At 50.3% G+C, this 16,578-nt stretch overlaps 1 protein-coding gene across 1 annotated transcript in view; it reads left to right on the plus strand.

Moving 5' to 3' along the window:
- The window catches only part of SRPRA (SRP receptor subunit alpha), a 644,254-nt gene that overhangs the window by 464,502 nt on the left and 163,174 nt on the right, over positions 1-16,578 (plus strand). Inside the window, exon 10 of the mRNA XM_069614204.1 lies at positions 10,217-10,389. Within this exon, the coding sequence (XP_069470305.1) occupies positions 10,217-10,389 (173 nt within the window). The remainder of the gene's footprint in view (positions 1-10,216; positions 10,390-16,578) is intronic.

Raw genomic sequence — 16,578 nt, forward strand, 5'->3', positions numbered from 1 at the left:
TCTCCATCCGATCAACGGGGACCCGTGTCGGATTCGTCTGCGCCCCTCAAGGGTGAAGATTTCGTCGAGCTACGCTTTTGGAGGACTCCAGAAGCTTCACAGGCCCGGACATGGCCCAGGAGAAGGGAAGCTCGACGCCCGGAAAGCTGTTCAGGATCTGCCCTGGATGCCAGCTGCAGAACGTCGTTAAGGAGGACGAACACTCCTTTTGTCTCTACTGCTTACATGAGGACAAGACTCACGTGGAGAAGGACTGTGCGTTTTGCGGCAATATGTCGGAGCGGACCATGAAGGACCGCCATCAACGTCTCGCCAACTGGCTGGAAGGGAAGAGCCCGTCGGGTGAGAAGAAGAGGAAGAAATCCGAGCGGTCTTCTAAGACCTTTGAGGACGCCCCGGCGACGGGGGTCCAACACAAGGCCAAGCACCGCGAGTCCGCTGGCACCGGGAGCGCCGAACGGTCGGGCTCTACGGGCGCCAGGCAGGGCGCACCCTCCCCGGCACCTTCAGCCACGAGCCAACGCTCTGGGTCGGGTAAGAGGAAGGGCGAGCACCCGGCGAAGCTCCTGGAGAGGCCCCGGTCGAGCTCGAAGGCCCCATCGGAGGGGGAGCGAGGCAGTATCCCCCCCCTCAAGGATAAGGCGGTGAGCGCACCTAAGGTGGTGAAGGCCTTAATCCATCCGGCCAAGCCCTCTATCGATACTGTCGCGGCGGCCCTGGCTCAGCCTGTGGAGGCTACACCAGTGGTGGCGACCTCGGGGCTCAGAGTCTCCCTGCCACCTCGGAGAGAGTCCTCTTTTGTGCCCATCGATAGGACCCCTGTGAAATCCCCGGCGGGGAAGAAAAAGGGGGGGCAGGGCGTCGTCGTAGATTCGGCCTCAACCTCGGAGGAAGAGCTGATTGAGGTCTTAAGCCACGGCCTTGGCGTGGAAGAAGACCGGCCCGTCGGGATGGATCCCGACGCAGGTGACGACGACATCATCGTCGAGGGTGCCGACGGGGCCCCTGATCGCCCGTCGGATTCCCCTCTGCCAGCGCCGCAAGACAACTCGGCGGCCATTTTGTTGGCTATACAGTCCTTATGTTCAGAGATAAGGACGAGACTACCGTTGCCGACGGAGGAACCTCTCCCGTCGGGGGATCCTGAACCGGGACCTTCTGGTGTTCCCCCGCCCAAGAAAAGAAGGATTCACCCTCCACCTCCTTTTCAGCCGTCGCGCCCCGTCCAGCCCTCCTCCCCGTCCACCCGAGGGGATGATACGGGGACTGACACGGCAGCGACGGGTACGGATGACGAAGTATACGACGAGGATCTACCGTCGTCACCTCCCACCAGGGCTTCTCCGCCCGACGAGATTGGATCGTTCCACTCCATGATCGCCAGGGCATCCGAGCTTTTCCAACTCTGCCCTGAGGAGAAGAAAAAGAAAGGATTCCTTTATCAACGGCGCGAGGCCAAGAGGAAGACGGTCCTCGCGGTGCCTCTACTGGACGACATTTGGGATGAGGGCCTCGCCCTCCTCAAGAACCCTTCCACGACGCCAGCTAGAAGAGACCGGTACGAGAAGAAGTACCGGGTCCCGGACGCGGCCCCCCTGTGCCTCCGGGCGCAGCCTACCCCGGACTCCGTCGTCTCCGCGGCGGCCAGGAAGAAAGCGGGGGGGGGGGGCCTCCACATCGACTTCCCCACCGGACGGCGAGGGAAAGAAATTGGACGCTATGGGACGCAGGGTCATCTCGTCTGCAGCGATGACGATTAAGGCGGCCAACGCCTTGGCTATCGTGGCCCGCTACGACAGGGAGCTATGGTACAAACTGGCTCCCCTGCTGGACTTCCTACCGGACGACAAGAGGGCGGATGCCCTGGAGATCCTACAGGAAGGTGAGGTGGCGTCGGACCACGCCATCACTATTGCGACGGACATCGCCGACACTGGGTTTCGCCAGTTGGGCAACGGCGTGTGCCTTAGGCGGCGTGGATGGCTCAAGGCTACGGACTTCCGTCAAGACGTACAGACCAGAGTCCTGGACATGCCGTTCGATGGGAACAACCTGTTTGGGAAAACAGTGGACGATTCCCTTCAGGCCATTAAAGCGGACACAGACGGCCCGGGCCCTTGGGGTTCAGCAGCAACGACGGACGCCCTTTCGGAGCAGCGGAGGCAAGGGCGCCTCCAAAGGTTCCGGCGGCGGTTTCTCCACCTACCGTCAAGCGGCCCGCTCGTCGTCTCAGGAGGCCTACAGAGGACGAGGCAAGTCTGGCGGACCCCGCCGTCGTCGCCAAGGAGGTCAAGGCGGCAAAGCCTCGTCGTAACAGGATTGAACCGGCCGTGGGGTCGGGCCCCCACCGAAGCACCCCGGTGGGAGGCCGGCTGGCGAGCTTCGTCAGCGTGTGGGAGTCCATCTCCACCGACCGTTGGGTGCTGGACGCCTTAGCCCGGGGCCACGCGCTCGAGTTTCAAAGAAGGTGCCCGCGCGTCCCCCCCGTGGCCAGGAAAGAGCTTCACGTCCCTCAGCTTCTCCTGGAGGTAAAGGCGATGCTCAGGAAGGGCGCCATCGAACTCGTCCCAAAGAGGCTTCGGGGCTCCGGAGTTTACTCGAGATACTTCCTCGTGAAGAAGAAGACGGGAGGATGGCGCCCCATCCTAGACCTGCGACGTCTGAACAAGTTCATCAAGGCGCAGAAGTTCCGGATGGTCACCCTCCAGCACGTCCTGGGGCAGCTGGAGGAAGGAGACTTCCTGTTGTCGTTGGATTTGGAGGATGCCTACTTGCATATTCCCATCCTAAAGGGGCACCGAAAATTCCTCAGGTTTGTGGTCCAAGGGCGTCACTACCAGTTCAAAGCCCTCCCCTTCGGTCTACGGTCGGCACCCAGGGTATTCACCAAGTGCCTTGCACCGGTGGCAGCGCAGCTGCGCCGCGAGGGGATCCACGTCTACCCCTACCTGGACGACTGGCTCATCCGAGCCAAGACGAGGGAGCTCGCCGTGGAGCACACGGCAAGGACCGTCCAACTTCTCACGGACCTGGGATTCTCCGTGAACTACGCCAAGTCCCACCTGGTACCCGCGCAAAACGCACTGTTTCTGGGAGCGAAGCTCGACACAGTGTCCCTTCTGGCCTCCCCGTCGGAGGAAAGGACCAGGTCCATCCTGGGCAAGGTACAGCGGATGTTGGTTTCCGACGCGGCCAAGGTGAGGTCCATCAAGTCCCTCCTCGGAATGATGTCTTCTTGCATCTACCTCATTCCCATGTGCAGGCTCCGGATGCGCCCGTTGCAGGAGTTCCTGGACGCGCGCTGGATCCAAACGACGGGCGGCTTCGAGGAGAGGATCACACTCGACGAGAGTTTCCGCCGAGCGGTCCGGTGGTGGGGCAACCGCGCGCATCTGACGGCGGGCATGGACTTCCAGACCCCAGACCACCAGGAGACAGTGACCACGGATGCCTCCCTGGAAGGGTGGGGAGCGCACACCGAAAATCTGCACGCGAGAGGCCTTTGGCTCCCGACGGAGAAGTCCCTCCATATCAACGTCCTGGAGCTCCGTGCAGTGTTTTGGGCCCTCAGGTCCTTCCTTCCGTCCCTCAAGGGCAAGGTGGTGAGGATCTTCACCGACAACACCACCACCATGTTTTACATCAGGGAACAGGGCGGAACCAGGTCCCCAGCGCTGTCCAAGGAGGCGCAGGACCTGTGGCATTGGGCCGTCGCCCAAAGGATGTTTCTGGTGCCGTTTCATCTGGCAGGGATAAAAAACACCATCGCCGACTCATTCAGCAGGGAGCTGCGCTCGTGCCACGAGTGGGAACTACGGCAGGATCTAGTGGATCACCTCTTCCGACGGTGGGGCACACCCCAGATCGACCTGTTCGCGACGGCGACGAACTCCAAGTGCCGGAGGTTCGCCAGCAGGTTTCCCCAAGCGAGGAGCATGGGCGATGCTTTCTCGTTCCCCTGGGAGGGCCTGTTCCTCTACGCGTTCCCTCCTTTGCCACTGCTAATCCGGCTCGTCAACCAGCTCAAGAGGTCACGGTGCAGGATGATCCTCGTCGCACCTGCGTGGCCGAGGCAGATATGGTTCCCGGACCTTCTGGACTTGTCAGCGTCCACGCCAATCAAGCTGCCGGTGGACGCGGATCTACTCTCCAGGGAAGGAGGCGCCATCCTCCACCACTACCCGAAATCGCTGAACTTGCAGGCCTGACTCCTGCAGCGCTAGAGTTTGGAGGATACGACATACCGGCCGACTGCAGAGAGGTTCTTGCAAAGGCCAGGGCGTCCTCGACTCTTAAATGCTACGGACACAAATGGAAGAGGTTCTCTGTCTGGTGCCACGCACAGAAGATTAACCCTCTACGGATTACGGCTCCCCAGGTACTGCCGTACCTGCTGACGCTGGCCAAAGCTGGACTGGCACACGTGTCCATCAAGATTCATCTTGCTGCGATCTCCCGATACTCCAGAACCACGGGCCGGGCGTCCTTGTGGTCTCATCGTCTGGTGAAAGAGTTCATGAAGGGACTGTTCAGATCGTTCCCGCCGGTGAAGGCTCCGGCCCCGGCGTGGGAGCTCAACGTGGTGCTGACCAAGCTCATGGGACCTCCGTTCGAGCCTCTGCACTCGGCCCCGTTGAAGTTTCTGTCGTGGAAAACAGCGTTTCTTGTGGCCATCACCTCCGCACGACGGGTGGGAGAGATCCAGGCCCTTTCCTGCAAGGCCCCGTACTTGACTTTTCACGACACGAGGGTAGTGCTCAGGACGCACCCCTCCTTCATGCCCAAGGTACCGTCGGACTTCCATCTCAACGAACCCTTGGTGTTGCCTGTGTTCTTCCCGTCGCCTTCGTCGCCGGCTGAGAGGACTTTGCACTCGCTGGATGTGGCTAGAGCGCTGAAGTTCTACGTGGACCGCACGAAGTGTTTTCGGAAGACGTCACAACTCTTTGTGAACTTTGGACCTGTCAATCAGGGGAAGGCTCTCTCGAAGGCTTCCATTTCCAGATGGCTCTCCGGCTGTATCATGTACTGTCATCGGTTGGCAAACCGACCGCTGCCTGGCCGTCCGAGAGCCCATTCCACCAGAGCGATCGCAGCTACCACGGCGTTCCTTTCTGGTGTGCCCCTGCTGGACATATGCAGGGCTGCTACGTGGAGGTCGACGCACACCTTCACGAAATTCTACTGCGTCGATCGGGATTCCAGGGAGGAGTCCAGGGTCGGCCAAGCAGTGCTGCGCAACCTGTTCGCCTGAGGTGAGCCTGGTGAGGAGGTAAGATGCTTAATGTTGAGTTTGATGTACTGCTTAATGTTGAGCTTTTGCCACCTCCCGTGGTTGTGCATGTGTGTACTGCTATGTATTCTTTATTCATGAGCATGTGAATCCATGCCAGACCCCATGCTGGAGAAGGAACAAGTTACTTACCTGTAACTGTTGTTCTCCAGCATGGGTCTGGCATGGATTCACATGCGAACCCTCCCGCCTACCCCTCTGCGGCTCTTCACTTGGTCATACTGCCACTTCACTTGCTTCCAAATCTCAAGATGGCTGCCAGAGGCGGTGCTTAGGTAGAGGGCAGTCATTGGCTGTGGTCAGTATGACGCAGAGACCAGTGATTGGTTATTACTACGAAAGACAGATCAGAAACGAAACTGATACTGGTTTTTTCTTTACCGAGGATTCCCAGCCTGACGACGGGGAATATTCATGAGCATGTGAATCCATGCCAGACCCATGCTGGAGAACAACAGTTACAGGTAAGTAACTTGTTCCAACACGTGCACCCCTCCCGAGTCCAAGCATTGCCACTTTGCTACCTACCTTGATTAGGTTTGGCTAGACTTCATTGTCTTCCCTGTTCACCATAATATGTTGGCATCCCAAAATTCACCCCAGGGTTAATTTTAGAAATACTTCCACAGCTGGCTTTTTTTTTTAAATCATAACCTCAGGTCAGCCTTCAAACTTGTTCCTGTTTCCTATGGGGCACTTACAAGTGACACGTCTGTGTATTATACTCTAGTCTAAGAATATACAATGTTTCCCTTCTTGGTGTCGAAGTACCCTGCTGGCCCATGGCCCTGTCAAACAAAAATATATCCTGGAGTTGGATACCCCTCCTAGCTATGTGTGACAATGTGTCCCTTAGTGTTCTACCTCTAAGTGCCAAAGTTGTATTGTGTGTATTTGTTATGTGCCATAATTTTAATTTAGAATGTAGCAAGAAACTGGTAAGTTCTGTATAGTGTCCTTGGGTCCTGACTGACAATTCCTGGATGTAATACTGTTAAGAGATTGTTGTGGTTAATCTGTTGGGTACTTCCACTCTTTCAATTGGTTTTCGGGGGACTAAACTTAAGTGTGGAAGGGTTTACACATGTATCTGTCTACAGAAGAATGGTTACCCCTCCCTTAGTATAGGAGCGAAAGAAAATTGCTCACACCGTCTAAATTACACTGCTGTATGTTGTTTCTAGTACATCCAGGTAGAGAGAGAGTGAAGACCACGAGTCTTGTCACTCATTTATTTAGGAAAATTCATATCAAGTGTAGAAGACCAGCCGTAAAGATTGGCTAAACCAAACAACATAAAATAATAAACATTGACAATATTTCAAAGACGAAAAATCATTCCATATCACTACTTAAAATTGAACCTTTGACACATAAATTTGTGACTGGAGGTTGGTATACTGTGATTTTTGCATACTACTTCTTGCCACGAAAAGCACAATACTCGGACCTGCAAAGCCGCTATTGGATGCAAGTCTGTGTTGTGGTCTTTTTTTTCAACAGATGCCTCTTATTGCACATTGATTTAATAATGCTGCAGATTATAAAGTACTGTTCTATAACTGTGTTTTTTTCTTCATTTTTAAGAGCACAAAACGGAAGACCATAAAATTAGGCTTACTTTATCAAGTCGACATGTGTTTCGGCTCTTTGCTCGTGATACACTGTACCCAGCTGTTCACGGTGTAGATTTACAGAGCCATCTTCAGGACATATAGTTGCTTTTTATACAGAATTAGTCAGATGACAACCCCTTCCTTTAACATGACCTACAATATAAAACATGACATTGGTTTCAAAACCTGGTTGAGCATCTCTGTCTATTCTTGATGGTATAAGCTACCTTCATGGCGATTAAAAACGCTGTACTACCTTCAGGTAAGGCAGTTAACATACAGCTTTTTTGGGCGCTTGTTGCCAGTCAAAGTGCTTGGTTTGGCCGGATTCCTTCTTGCAGGAGCAACAGCTTCCTTCTACATTGGGAGCAAACAAAAAACCAAATTTTTGGGACCTACCATACATAACCGGTGTGGGTTGTGCTTATAGGACGCTGTGCTTCAATATGTCTGCCTATGTAGGGTTTTACTGGCTTTGTTAGGTTGTGTGGTTCCCTTGTTTCCCCACACTCCCCCTTTGTTAATTTATGTTGGTGTCTAACTGAGATAGTGGAACCACATAAATGCAGTGGGGTGCAGAGTAATTTTTATACGTTTACTGGTTTAACAATAAACTGTATTCTTCATACTGCGTATTATGTGTTAAGCACTTATTTGACATCATAGAGTTCTATATCTAGCATAATTAAAGTATATCAGTTTCAGTATATGTTGCATATTTTCAAGAGATAAATGTGTGGACTAGTTGTACCTTTGTCAGACTGCGGCCCATACCCGACAGTTAAGCCTGGTCAACCCCTCCACTTTACATAACTTCTACAGAGGATGGGCTTCCCTTTCTTGTCAGGTGTGTTAGCCCCCCATTAAGGTCAGTGGTTATAAATCCTGCAACAGAGGGTTGTACAAAAACAGCCTTAACTGTCTAGGTGGTCTTTCTTATCTTACCTTGGAAAATATTTATGCATAGTGTCTGCCTCCTAAGTATCTTGAAAGCCTATATGCAGTATGGTGCTTGCATTTTAGAGCAAGGAGTAAGTTGGGCCTCACCAGGCCTTTTACTGTTTTTTTTTAATTTACACTAGGCTCTGTTCTGTGTTAAGATAGCAAAAATAAGTACTCAGATTGCACATAAGTATATTAAGTATGTCCTTAGAGTGTCTATTTTTCAGTATACCAGTGCATTCGTTGGTGGTGGCTATTTGCAATTAACTGTACTCCTCTGCTAGCCTTCCTCCCTCTTGAAGTTGAGCTTGATTGCTCTTCTACAGTTACCATTAGAGAATCTGGTCTTTACTTTTGGATGACACACCGTTCTACCATTTGTTTAGATGATTACTCAGGCCACACCACAGGGTTGGCCAAATATCTCCCTAACACATTCCCACAAATTCATTACCTTACATAAGACCCAGCAAAAGGGTTTCTGCTCCATTTCCATGGAGATGGTAAAAAGGAAAAGAAAAAGCTTGGTGTTCATGTTAGGGAGAATTCTCATTTTATGGCTAATTTCCCTCACCTAGTGAGTCCCCCAGCAGCTTTGTTGGACGTCTGGAGTTTATTTCTTTCACTTGATAAGAGTGTGAGCTTTTCCCCCACTCTTACCCATGTTTTGCCATGTGTCATTTACCTGTTTTTATGATTGTGGACTCTGAAGTACACCACTTCAGTAGCCCCCTTCTTTTGTGTGTTACACAGCACCTTCAGTGCAGTGACACAGGGTTGTCTTTTAGACTTCCCACCGACTCCATTTCTGCGGCTGACTACAGTCCCCCAGAAAAACTTTACTTGGTCAATTTACCACAGATCCAGTACACCCCATCTTCCATGGAGTACTGGAAAGGGTTACTTCGTATCCCTTTATATCTGTACCTCCTAGAGCATTGTTTTGCTCTTTTAACATTTAGACTTGGCTGGTGGCAATGGTATCTACCCCAACTGTTCTACCGCGATTATATTAGATAAACGTGGTATTGTTTTAGTCTATTATATTAGCCTCGAACTTAAACCCACTTGACCAAATACTTTTTCTTTTGGCTCTGGTATGGTTTATCCACCATTTCTTTTTGTTAAAGTCCTTCTTGTGTTTTACTTTGCGTGGCAAACCAGGTTTGCCTCCTTTGTTCACCGTCTTTTGGCGGGCTTCTGCTCAGAAGCCCTCCTCCAGGTGCCTGGGTGTCTAGGTGGTCTGAATGTGAGGGAGGGGTGTTGTCCTTCAAATCGAAGTTCCAGGAACCGTGGGTCTGCGGGAAACCAACAGGAACAACTGCCAGGGCACCAGCTTCTCCATTGAATAAGGGACTGTGTTCTGCTTGAGGAATTGGGGTGAATTCCTTTCCTTAATCTCCAAGGCTTGCCCTTGTCTTCCCTCCTTCTTATAACTTTTGCTTACGAACATTGACAATATCAAAGTACTCTTGGCTATGTTGAGTCGTGAATTGTCCGACTGTGTGATCCTCGACAACAGGCACCCGGTGTCACTTGACCCTGGCTCCGGCCCTTTGACTCTTGAATTCCTGTCTATGAATGTTCTTCGATTCTGTCTGCCTAGCTATAATATTGCCTATGATTTTTGCCTCCAACTCCCTCTGGGTATCTCAGGTGCCAAGTGTGTTTTTGCCCCGGTAGCATTTCTTGTCACGGATACGCGTTTATTTAGTAGACCGGACTGTCAAAAAGTGATCGCAATTGTATTCACGGTAACGTGTCTCGTTTCATAACACCGGTCCATTCAAACACAGGGTACTTACCTTGAGTCATACTGTACAAAGTGAATTGGTTAGTTTTATATTTTACGTGTGGTTTTGAATTTAATAGAAGTGTTGTTCATAACAAATGGTTTAAAAATAAATGTACTTATATTTTTCTACCTGAAACCTGGAGTCAGTGTTTGCTTGAGTCACAGTAATTGTGGTCCCTTTGTGTAATCTCTGCTACTGCTCATATACTCTTGAGATAAGCCTGGCTGCTCCGCTACTGCTACCACTTTAACATAGTAGTACAGGCTTGTACCAAAGGTAAAACTTGTATTGCCACCTGTAGTCTTAATTGTGTGTAGTGGTCCCTAAGGGCACTGCACAGGATTCTGCCTAACACATGTGTATATGTGATAGTATGTTGAGAGAGCAAGTAGAACTGGTTGTTTTTCTGATTAGCCTCAAGTTAAATCCTTGCTGCACTATAGCAGGATGCTCATGCCTATTTCTTCGTTTGATGTTAACTTGTATACTCCATTTTGATAAATGTTTCTCTGCTATATCTTTTTGCAGTTTTGAATCTAATACTTATTTGTGCTCTCCCCTTTGAACAGCTGTGACTTCTGCAGTGAAGCAGGCCCTCCAAGATTCTTTGGTGCAGATTCTTCAGCCGAAGCGGCGTGTTGATGTGCTGCGGGATGTTATGGAGGCCCAGAAAAGCCGCCGGCCTTATGTGGTCACGTTCTGTGGCGTGAATGGTGTTGGGAAATCGACTAACCTTGCCAAGGTAAGCTTGTCTTAAGTCAAGTTAATGTTTTTTTTAAAGTTTACAAACAACTCCAAAAAGTTAGAAAGTACACGTTGAGGGATCAATTAGAAGGTTTCATGATTACAGGCTAAATGCTGCTAATGGGTGTGCGGCACAACCCAGTATGCAGGAGCTACCACTGGGGGGGATGAGGTGATTGTACGTAGGTTGCCTGAAACTATATGGTTGTCAGTGATTTATGACCCATTCTGTTTTAATTACCTTCTAGATGTTGCTAAATCTCTTATGCTCAGTCCCAAATATATAGTTAATGTCCAATAGCATGATTGAATGGGAATCAAAAGCAGCCGATGGTTGCTGTCGAGTTGACACAGATGCTTCTAATGGATTGTGTCCATGGATTCTTTCTTTGATATACTTATATCCTGCTTGCAGTCTGCAAGAAATTTCAATAGCAGAGGGCGTTGTGCAGCATTGTCAATGTCCCTCGGCGGTTTCCATTCCCGCGTCCGGATGTGACGTCGATGATGGTATAAATAGCACAAACTGCGCCTGTTGTCTCAGTCCATTTTTTCTGCATGCACAGCAAACTCTCGGAATGGTTCGACGTGCCTCAGCGATTTCCTTTTGAATCTTCGATAATGTCTATGCCAAAGACAGGCTTTAAGATATGTGCGGACTGTGATAAAACGATGTTGATCAAAGATCTGCACCGGATGTGTCTCTGGTGCCTCAGCAAGGAGCATATGACCAGCAAGGCAGGGCAAAACTCACCCTAGATTGGTACGTTTCTAAGGCTCCCTCCTCCACCCCTTCAAAGAGGAAATCTTCTGAAGGCAGGAGTTCTATAAGGGACCAATCTCCACAAAGGTCCAAAAAACGCTCCAAACACTCCAAGCAGCCCAGATACAGGACCGATTCTCATCATTTTTCGTCTTTACTCATCTTCCGACTCCTCACGTGACCAGGGGCATGTAACTTTCCCTCGAAAAGACTGCCTCTGTGGCCGAATGGGGAAAGTTCCATCAGAAAATGATGGATGTTTTTTCAAAGGTGGCCCCTCCTGGTCCCTCGAAGGAGCTGGAAAAGGCTGACTAACCCACTGTCCACATTAAGGCCAGCAGGGACTTGTCAAAGGCTTTGACCCGCGCGCCCAAAAGCATGAGTCAAAAAGCCTTGGGGCTGCCTTCTCGCGTAGCGTTGACTATGTAAACCACTGGAACTGCATCAAAGCTAAAGGCTTCAATCACTTATTTGTCGAAGGACTCGTCATCTGCAATCGAAGAAAACAAATTCAGATCCTTTGGATCCATTTTTGAAGAGGATGACGAAGGTGACTTTGTACCCTTCTGGTACGAAAGTTTTCGCACGCCAAATGTCCCAGAAGATTTGATAGTTGATGAATCTCATTTATATGATTTAGTTACTTGCCTTAAAGAAGTCAGTGGCTTGGACACCTCCCCTGAGGTGGAATTAGACTTATCGGACATAACTGCTCGTCTGAATGCAGCGTACAGAACAGTTATGAACCGGGTCACTGAATATTTGGGTTGGGGGCATCCTGCAAGGGACATAGTTTTGGATGATCTCACAGACATCCTTGACAAAGGCCCTCCAAAGGAACCTTTGCTGCCTTTTCATTCAGCTGTCCAAAACACTATTTTGGAGAACTGGCAGAAGTCCAACAGCAGAGTTGGTGAGAAAATACATACCATTGTCCATTGACCCTGACTTTCTCTCCAGGCACCCTACTCCAGGTTTGGTGGTGCAGGCAGCTACTTTCCACTTCATGGGCAGCTGCTTACCCAACCATTTCACCTCATAGCGATGACAAAAAATGTGATGCGTTGGCAAAAGTGTTCTTGGCTGGAAGCATGGCCCGCAAGGCCATTAATGCATCTTGTACCTTGGTGAAACATGCATACACTCTTCGGAATGTAATTTCCCTGGCAGCAGAGAACATGCCTGAAGGAGAGATGAGGGATGCTGATGGCAAGGAGGCGGCATGCCAATCACTCCATTCAGGGCTTGACGCATCGGACTGTTTCGACCTTTCTATGGGCTCAAGCGCAGTCATCAGGGGGTTTGCATGGCTGCACAAATCTGGATTTGCTCCTGACATCCAGTGTAGACTTTTGGACATGCCCTTCGATGGGTCCAACTGGTTTGTGCCGATGACCTCTTGGAGAAGCTTCAGGCTTCTAAGTGGCTGCACATTCTTTGTGAACAGCCATATGTCAGCCACAACAGCAGCAAAATCACCTATGTAGGCTTGGAGAGGGTGTTCTTTTCACTTCAGTTAATCTTTTGGACAAAGAGGAAGAGACCAGGCTACCCAAAGAGGACAAAGGAGGTTCTCACGTGCCTTTAGAGGCGGTAGAGGAAAGACTGCACAGGCAGCTACCGCCTCACTGCTCTCTGCCACAGCACCAACACCTCTGAACACTTTGCTCACAGAAGCCCAGTGAGAGGCCGGTTGACACAGCATCTGGAAGAATGGCATTACATTACTTCGGATGCATGGGCACTTCAGACAGTAGCCCAAGGATACTGTCTCCCATATCTGAAAAGTCCTCCAGATTGTCGTCCTAGCGAGCAATCTCTCCGGGAACCAGATTTTCTCGCTGTTGGAGAAAGGTGCTGTGAAAAGGGTACCTGTAGCGGAGCAATACCAAGGTTTGTACTCCACCTATTTTCTGGTTCCCAAGACAGACTGAGCACTGCGACCCATCTTGGACCTGAGCTGCTTGAAAATGTTCCTCAGGCAGGACAGATTCAAGATGGTCTCTTTCGCAGATCCTCCAGGGCTTCTTCAGGATGCTTACTTTCATGTGCCTATACATCCCAACTACAGAAAGTACCTGAGGTTTGCCATTTGGCAGTTCACTTTCAGTTTCGAGTAATGCCTTTCAGGCTCACCCCCAAGGATCTTCACTAAATTGATGGCAGTAGTGGCAGCAAATCTGAGGGGCGGTTTCACATCTTTCCCTACCTAGACAATTGGCTCATCAGAACTTGTTCTCGTGTACAAGCTCCCACTCCCTCCACAGATTGGGCTTCTCCCTCAACTTCAGGAAGTCCTACATGATAGCATCTCAAAGGCTCCAATTCATCGGGGCTGTCCTGGACACATCCTTGGGGAAAAGCCTTACCACCCAAGTTGAGGGCTCAAGACCTTCTCCAGATGGTCAACAAATTCCAAAATGTTTATTTTGAAGGGAGAACCTTTTTGGCAACTATGGCCGGAGATGATTGTAGTGACGGACGCCTCACTCACAGGGTGTGGAGTCCAAACTACACATCAATTGTTTTGAGCTGAAGGCCTTTCTGCTCTCTGTACGGGGAAAGAATGTCCTGATAATGACTGACAACACAGTGGCCATGTACTACCCCAACAAGGGAGGAGGCCTAGGGTCACTACCACTGTGCAGAGAAACAATGCAGCTCTGGTTCTGGGCAATTCAAGACGGAATCTGTCGATCTGCAGTTCACCTAGCTGGAGAGGAGAAAACAACTGCGTCTCTGAGCAGGCAGAGCACAATCCCCCACGAGTGTGAACTGGCTCAGGAAGTCCTTCATGACATCTTCGCCCTTTGGGGAACCCCTGAAGTGGATCTGTTTGCGACCAGTGCCAATAGAAACTACGAACTGTACTGAACCAGGGAATTTCCCCCAGGAGGAGCTGTAGGGGACGCATTCGAAGTTGACTGGGAGTTTCCACTCCTGTACGAGTTTCCTCCAGTCCCCGTCATTCCTCACATGATCAGGAGGTTAAGAAAGTTCATGCAACCCATGATCCTAAATACTCTGGGTTTGAGCCAGGAGAACGTGGTACCAGGACCTACTGGACCTGTTCATCTGCCCTCCAATGCGTCTTCCACATAGAAACGTCTCTCGCGAGAGGAGGGTTAAGTTCTCCATCCAGAGATCAAGACACTCAACCTTCATGCATGGTTTCTGAGAGGTTGAGATATAAGGATTGGGACCTCCCGGAAGACATAATGGAGATTTTGCTTTTGGCCAGAAGGCCCGCAACAAAGTCCTTGTTCCACTGCTGTTGGAACAAGTTCTGCATCTGGTGCAGGGCAAAGAACGAGCACCCTTTTTCATGACATTTCAATTATGTTTTACATATGGACATGACAACATGACAATAACAGCACAGTAACAAGTGATTGCTATATTTCATTAAAATATGTTCATAGGGATGACGAGGGATCAGCTGCTCAATTGTCCGATGCAGTACTCCTTCCTAATAGATATCCAGACCGCTGCACATATGTAAAGTATCTCCCGTTAATGTCTGTGGTTTGATTAATAAAGGGGACTGCTTTGTAACCATCTAGTGAGTAGCGGCCTTCCAGATAACGCCGGGAATCTGGATGCATATTCCACAAATGGGTCCCAAATGTTCATGGTCTTAAGTGTTAGTTCGGATTGCAGTCACTTTTTCAGCAACCGCGATGTCCCAACATTTAGACCACCATAATGCTACTGAGGGGCCGTCTTAATTTTTCCATAGGCGGGCCATAGCAACCTTTGCTGCAAGGAGTAAGTGCGTGCACACGCGGGGAATGTGCCCCGCTATTGGTAGCGCCACATCCCTGTGTCCCCTAGTAGGATAATTTCCGGATCCCAGGGTATGGTGAAACCAGTGATGTCCTTGATGTGTTTAATCACCTCCCTCCAATATGCCTCTGCTTTCGGGCAGGTCCATGCCATGTGAAATAGGGAGCCAGGAGTGGGACAGCCCCGCCAGCAGCGATCAGAGAGATTCGGGTTAACCCTGTTGATCTGGACTGGGGTCACATAATACCTATAACGGAGTTTGTAACCTCCCTCCCTGTTTGTAATGCATTGTGAGCTTTTATGCAATGTGTCCCAAATCTTAGCCCATTCCTCTACCTCTATTTCCCGCCCCAAGTCCTTCTCCCACTCAATCATATAGCTTTCTTTTTTCGTGAGGTCAGCTCTACTCAGAAGACGGTACAAGATAGAGATTCTACTTCTTTTTGTCGAGGTTGTGAGGGAGGCCTCTAAAGCTGTCTGCTCTCTGGCGCATTTCTCTCGAACAGCCTTGTGGGGCAGCCAGTGCCTTATTTGGGTATAGTGTAATCTCTCCCGCTCATCTATCCCAAATTTTATTTTGCATCTTTCAAATGAGATGGGGCGGCCCTCCTCCATAAAGTCGCCCGTTTTGAGTAGGCCTTCCTCCTTCCAAGACTGAAATCTAATGGGACACCAACCCGGTGAAAATTCTGGGTTATTCCAGACAGGGGTTAGGGGGCCCAAAGTTCCCCGGAAACCCCATTTCCGAGCTGCTGTCTTCCAGTTTTGGACAATTGCAGCCATGGCAGAGAGGGGGCCTTTATTCATTTGCGCTTGCTTTTCTGGCAAGTGCGGAAGATCCGCCGGGTTACTCCGGCACCAGGCCCCCACGATCTGCGTCCATTTCGACGCATCCTCTTCTTGCACCCAAGAGAATGCATGCGATAAGTGGGCAGCTAAGGTGTATCTAGCTATGTCCGGCACACCCAACCCTCCCTGGTTTCTGTCCCGGTCATTATTCGCTTGTTAATACGAGGCTTCACCCCCCCCCCCTCTCACCCCTCCCCCCCAGACAAATCACAATAGTTTCTTCTGCAAATCCACCAGTACCGGACCCGGGATCCGGGCCGGCAATGCTGTGCAAAAGTATAGCCACCTAGGGAGTAGATTCATTTTTATGGCCGCAATTTGCCCGAACCATGAAATACCCTGAGAAGACCAGGTCTTTAAGTCTTTCTTAAGGTTCGCAATGAGTTGTGGAAGGTTGGCCTCATATAGACGGGATGGGTCTTAAGTGATGTGAACCCCTAGATATTCGATTGCTTCCTTCGCCCAGGGAATCGGCATTAAGGGCCTGAGGGTGGCTCTCTTGACCGGGAACATTGACTGCCAGGGCTGATGATTTGTCTAGGTTAATTTTGAACCCTGAGAATTTTCCAAAATCATTGATTTCCTTGCATAGGGACTCAAGGGATGATAGCAAGTTTGATACTGTTATTAGTACATCATCCGCATATAATGTGATTTTATACTCCTGGCTCCCCACCTTGATCCCCCCGATCTTGCTGTTCTGCCTGACTTTAGTCGCGAAGGGCTCCATTGATAGAGCGAAAATCAGAGGAGAAAGTGGACACCCCTGTCCCGTCCCTCTTGATATCT

The sequence above is a fragment of the Ambystoma mexicanum genome, chromosome 9 (assembly GCF_040938575.1).
Source record: "Ambystoma mexicanum isolate Mex_15411 chromosome 9, UKY_AmexF1_1, whole genome shotgun sequence".
Classification (NCBI taxonomy): domain Eukaryota; kingdom Metazoa; phylum Chordata; class Amphibia; order Caudata; family Ambystomatidae; genus Ambystoma; species Ambystoma mexicanum.